The following is a 6,000-nucleotide window of genomic DNA, read 5'->3' on the forward strand; positions in this document are numbered from 1 at the left end:
CCTCTGGCGTTTTGCCTCTGCCAGTTGGGGGAACCTGAGGAGGTATTTTGCTGATTTTCCTTGGAATGACTACTGCTTCCATGTCAGAGACCCGTCTTTGTGTGCTGAGCGCATAACAGAGGTGATAGTGTCTGGCAGGGAGGCGTACATTCCTCACTCTTTTTCTCATCCTAACCCTTCTAAACCTTGGTTTAACACAGCTTGTTCTCGTGCTATACATGATAGTGAGGTGGCCCACAAAAGGTACTTAAGCCTTCCATCACCAGAATCTCATGCACTTTATATTTCTGCCCGGAACCATGCCAAGTCTGTTCTCCAACTAGCCAAAAACTCCTTCATTAACAGAAAATGTCAAAACCTTTCAAGATCTAACTTCCCTCATGATTTCTGGCATCTAGCCAAAAATATCTCCAATAACTTTGCTTCTTCTTCTTTCCCTCCTCTACTTCAACCAGATGGCACCACTGCTATCACATCTATTTCTAAAGCTGAACTCTTTGCTCAAACCTTTGCTAAAAACTCTACCTTGGACGATTCTGGGCTTGTTCCTCCCTCTCCTCCACCCTCTGACTACTTCATGCCACGTATTAAAATTCTTCGCAGTGATGTTTTCCATGCCCTCGCTGGCCTAAACCCTCGGAAGGCTTATGGACCTGATGGGGTCCCTCCTATTGTTCTCCGAAACTGTGCCTCCGTGCTTGCACCTTGCCTAGTCAAACTCTTTCAGCTCTGTCTGTCAACATCTACCTTTCCTTCTTGCTGGAAGTTTGCCTACATTCAACCTTTTCCTAAAAAGGGTGACTGTTCTAATCCCTCAAACTACTGTCCTATTGCTTTAATTTCCTGCCTATCTAAAGTTTTTGAATCTATCCTCAGCAGGAAGATTCTTAAACATCTATCACTTCACAACCTTCTATCTGATCGCCAGTATGGGTTCCGTCAAGGCCGCTCTACTGGTGATCTTCTGGCTTTCCTTACTGAGTCTTGGTCATCCTCTTTTAGAGATTTTGGTGAAACTTTTGCTGTTGCCTTGGACATATCAAAAGCTTTTGATAGAGTCTGGCACAAAGCTTTGATTTCCAAACTACCCTCCTACGGTTTCTATCCTTCTCTCTGTAACTTCATCTCAAGTTTCCTTTCTGACCGTTCTATTGCTGCTGTGGTAGACAGTCACTGATCTTCTCCTAAATCTATTAACAGTGGTGTTCCTCAGGGCTCTGTCCTGTCACCAACTCTCTTCTTATTATTCATTAATGATCTTCTAAACCAAACTTCTTGTCCTATCCACTCCTACGCTGATGATACCACCCTGCACTTCTCCACGTCTTTTCATAGACGTCCAACCCTTCAGGAGGTAAACATAGCACGCAGGGAAGCTACAGAACGCCTGACTTCTGATCTTTCTAAAATTTCTGATTGGGGCAGTGCAAACTTGGTATTGTTCAATGCCTCAAAAACTCAATTCCTCCATCTATCAACTCGGCACAACCTTCCAGACAACTATCCCCTCTTCTTCAGTGACACTCAACTGTCCCCCTCTTCTACACTGAACATCCTCGGTCTGTCCTTTACTTATAATCTGAACTGGAAACTTTACATCTCATCTCTAGCTAAAACAGCTTCTATGAAGTTAAGTGTTCTGAGACGTCTCCGCCAGTTTTTCTCACCCCCCCAGCTGCTAACTCTGTACAAGGGCCTTATCCGTCCATGTATGGAGTATGCTTCACATGTATGGGCGGGTTCCACTCATACTGCTCTTCTAGACAGGGTGGAATCAAAAGCTTTTCGTCTCATCAACTCCTCTCTTCTAAGTGACTGTCTTCAGCCTCTCTCTCACCGCCACAATGTTGCATATCTAGCTGTCTTCTACCGCTATTTTCATGCTAACTGCTCTTCTGATCTTGCTAACTGCATGTCTCCCCTCCTTCTGCAGCCTCGCTGCACAAGACTTTCTTCTTTCTCTCACCCTTATTCTGTCCACCTCTCTAATGCAAGAGTTAACCAGTATTCTCAATCATTCATCCCTTTCTCTGGTAAACTCTGGAACTCCCTGCCTGCTTCTGTATTTCCACCTTCCTATGACTTGAATTCCTTCAAGAGGGAGGTTTCAAGACACTTATCCACCAATTTTTGACCACTGCCTTGACCCTTTTAAGGGACTGGCATTTCAGTGGGCATTTTTTTTTATTGATTTTTGTTGCCCTTGGCCAGTGTCCTTCTTACATAAAAAAAAAAAAGTTCAGCTGCATTAACACACTCAAGAATAGTTAATATATCATTAGCATCCTTGAAGCCTGTTGGAACTTTCTCATCAGCCATTTTAACCCATAGCCATCATCCAGACTATATAAAGATGGTCTAGAATGTAACAAAATATTACAGTGAGACTATATATAGGCACTCCTCCAGAAATCATCCCTTGTATTTCCCAACATCATCTATATATAGTCAGTGATGTATGTGTGCATAAGAACTTTAAATATACCTTACTGACATTTTGAGTAGTCACTAGGTTTCTGAAAGGCTTTTGATGAGTTCACTGACTTCACTTAGCTTCTATATACCTTTCGCAGCAGTACATTGCACTGTTTTTTTGTTTCCTGTAAACCTTAGTAATCCAGCTTTATTTTGATATAATATGAATACTATACACACAAACATGTTCCGTAGATAATAGCCACATATGAATATTTTTTTTTATATTGAGCATGTAGACATATTGCTGTAGAATCTAAATATAGATCATTTTAAAATGCTACATTATGCAGTGCAACTTAATGATTATATGCTGCAGTCCTGTAGTCACCAACATCTTTATATAGACTCTTTAAAAATTTTGACACCTCACAACAAATGCTGTCACAGGTTTCTAGGTATGTTGCCAGTACAAAGATGTTTCATCAATATTGTAAACTTGCTCAGAACTAAACTTTTCATTTAATATTATCTTTATGAATTCTTTGAAGTAATTTTCAGCTGCATTGTGATCAGTTGAAGCTTTTTTACCACATGTTTTCTGATATTTTATATCATGATTACTCTTAAATTTCTGCAGCTGACCATGTTATGCCTCTCACTCAATGCTTAGTCCATTATGAAATATTCTTGCTTTTTCATGATCATCAGTCCATTCAAAGATTTGCATTCACTTCTCTGTTCTGTATCCACTGTAGCAACACTTGGTCAGAATCTTAATTTTTTGCCATGTATAGTGTTTCCCTGCTTTTCACTAGCCTTTTGTCACTACTACCATTGAAATTTATGTAACTTGTCTTTCTGTTTCTTTTAATCATTCCCAGTTGTAGTTCCAACATCCTATTTTTCATTGAAATGGTGCACAAACACACCATGACTGAGCTTCTCCACTAATTCAACTTTCTGACTTAATGATAGTGAATGATACTTTTTTTTTTTATGCTCTTGTAGCCTATAGGGGTATCTGTAGCTCTTTTGAACATTTTCACAGTATAATTTAAAAGTCCCAAAAGAAAAAGCAAAAGTAAATCTCTGTCTGGAGATTACTGCACAAGCATCAACCTGCAATTGATGATGCATGGAGCAGGGATGCCAGGAAATTATGATTTTCTGATGGGGACCTAGCTTTCCACTGCCCTGCCAAATCCATCTGTGCTGTGCCTCTCTCTCTCTCTCTCTCTCTCTCTCTCTCTCTCTCTCTCTCTCTCTCTCTCTCTCTCTCTCTCTCTCTCTCTCTCTCTCTCTCTCTCTCTCTCTCTCTCTCTCTCTCTCTCTCTCTCTCTCTCTCTCTCTCTCTCTCTCTCTCTCTCTCTCTCTCTCTCTCTCTCTCTCTCTCTCTCATCAAAATCTACCACAGCTGCACTGTTGCCCTTGTGTTGGTGATGTAAATACGGGCTGTTCTTGTGACAAGTGTCTCAAACAATCCTGCTTTCTTGCTTAAACATGGAGTAGATTTAATGGACTGTCTTTTTACTAATGTTGGTGGTTATGGCTGAGCAACCATATTTGAGGGTAAAATTAAGAGTCATCTATTGGCCTTTTCTTCTAAGGATAATTATTTTCACTGTAGATAAGTTCTTTCTTGTAACAGTGAACCATATAAAGACATGCAATAGGAATGGCAGGGATAACTTTCAATTGTGTGTGGTGGCCAGAGGAAGTGACCACAACCACAACCTTAGCAACTTCAGAAAGTGTTGTGGTATATACTCATTTATACTAACATCATTGTTGTTATTCTTAAAAAAGAAAAAGAAAAAAAAAAAAAAAATATATATATATATATATATATATATATATATATATATATATATATATATATATATATATATATATATATATATATATATATATATATATATATATTAAAGAAGTTGATGTATTCAGATTCATTTTGAAGCAATAAATAATTAATATATTTGGAAGTAAGATGAATATTGTGAAAGATGAGGCAGAGCAGCAGACAGAAGAATACCTAAGGTGTCTTAAATACTTGGTATAAAATGGTTTTACCATAGCTTCCAATGTTGCCACTCACAGATGTTGCACTGCATGAAAAAAGTGTAGTTTTCAGAACTTTTCTAACTTGGGATCTTTGGATTAGGGATGATGGACATACCTGCTTTTTATACAGTGTCATTGGTTTTATCATACAAATTATTCACACCAAAAACTACCCTTAAATACCTGATCTTCACTCTCTGAATAATTGATCTTTGACCTTTATTCCATGTCCATGTCTTGCTTACATCAGTTGTAGCACTATGTGTTGATTCCCTCTCCTGGTGCCTTCTCTATCTCCATACCCACTGTCTTTCATATCATATATGAAAATGTTAATTTCTTATCTGTTATCTGTTTTATAAAAAATTTTTATCAATTATAAAAACTTTTATCAAGAGCTATGTTTCTTATGAAAAGTTTTTGTAGTTTTTTGAGTCAGTTTTAAGATTTCAGCTTTCAGTGTTAAGCATTTGAGTTTATATTTGCAGGCATATATATATATATATATATATATATATATATATATATATATATATATATATATATATATATATATATATATATATATATATATATATATATATATATATATATATATATATATATATATATATATATATATATATATATATATATATATATATATATATGGAAGATATTGATGTTAATAAGCACCTCATTCACTTTTATTGTGTTGACAGGAAATGACCATGTCATGGTGTCAGAAGCGAGCTGAGTTGGTGTATAAGTGCATCAAAGGGTTCATGATGGAGATGTCCTCATGGGGTGGTGCTGAGATGAAGAATATGCAGTTTCTTGTTCCCAAGGTAGGAGGTTAATATGAAAAATATTCTTTTTCTTTACACACACACACACACACACACACACACACACACACACACACACACACACACACAGATTCAGGAGCGACTTAATGGTCTGGGATACACTGGACACTAGAGGACATGGAAAGAGGCTGAAGAGGAGTGCTTGTAGAAGAGATGTCAAAAAGTATAGTTTCCCATATAGAAATATTGATGTATGGAACAGTCCGGATGAGGAGATAGTAAATGCAGAAAGTATACATGGATTCAAGGCTAAGTTGGATATTAAAAGATGTGGAGATGGGACAGCACGAGCATAGCTCTTTTCCCATAAAACACAACTAGGTAAATACAACTAGGTAAATACACACACACAAAAAACAGATAACATAGAAAAAAGATATAGAAACTGAAAAGAATACAGAAAATAGTGACAAAGATGGTACCAGAACTGAAAGACTTAAAGTATGAAGAAAGACTTGAAGAGACAGGATTACCAGCACTACAAGAGAGAAGAGACCTGATAATTAGTAAATTAGTAAACAATACAGAAAGAATAGACAGAAATAACTTGGTACTACAGATGCATGAGGGAGAGAAACAGACAAGGGGGGATGGGAAGAAAATAAAGAACAGTAGATGTTCGAGTGACAAAAAAATACAGCTTGCTGTATTGAACTATTGAAATCTGGAATGA

General features: G+C 37.3%; 1 protein-coding gene across 6 annotated transcripts in view; it reads left to right on the forward strand.

Annotated features, from left to right (window-relative positions):
* The window catches only part of LOC135089177 (protein C12orf4 homolog), a 116,456-nt gene that overhangs the window by 75,943 nt on the left and 34,513 nt on the right, over positions 1-6,000 (forward strand). For all 6 annotated transcript variants that reach the window (XR_010261407.1, XR_010261408.1, XR_010261405.1 and 3 more), the window contains one exon: positions 5,181-5,306. Coding sequence is in view for 1 of the 6 variants with exons in the window: in XM_063984489.1 (XP_063840559.1) it covers positions 5,181-5,306 (126 nt within the window). In the remaining 5 variants the exon portion in view is untranslated. The remainder of the gene's footprint in view (positions 1-5,180; positions 5,307-6,000) is intronic.

This window comes from Scylla paramamosain, chromosome 32 (genome assembly GCF_035594125.1).
Source record: "Scylla paramamosain isolate STU-SP2022 chromosome 32, ASM3559412v1, whole genome shotgun sequence".
Taxonomy (NCBI): domain Eukaryota; kingdom Metazoa; phylum Arthropoda; class Malacostraca; order Decapoda; family Portunidae; genus Scylla; species Scylla paramamosain.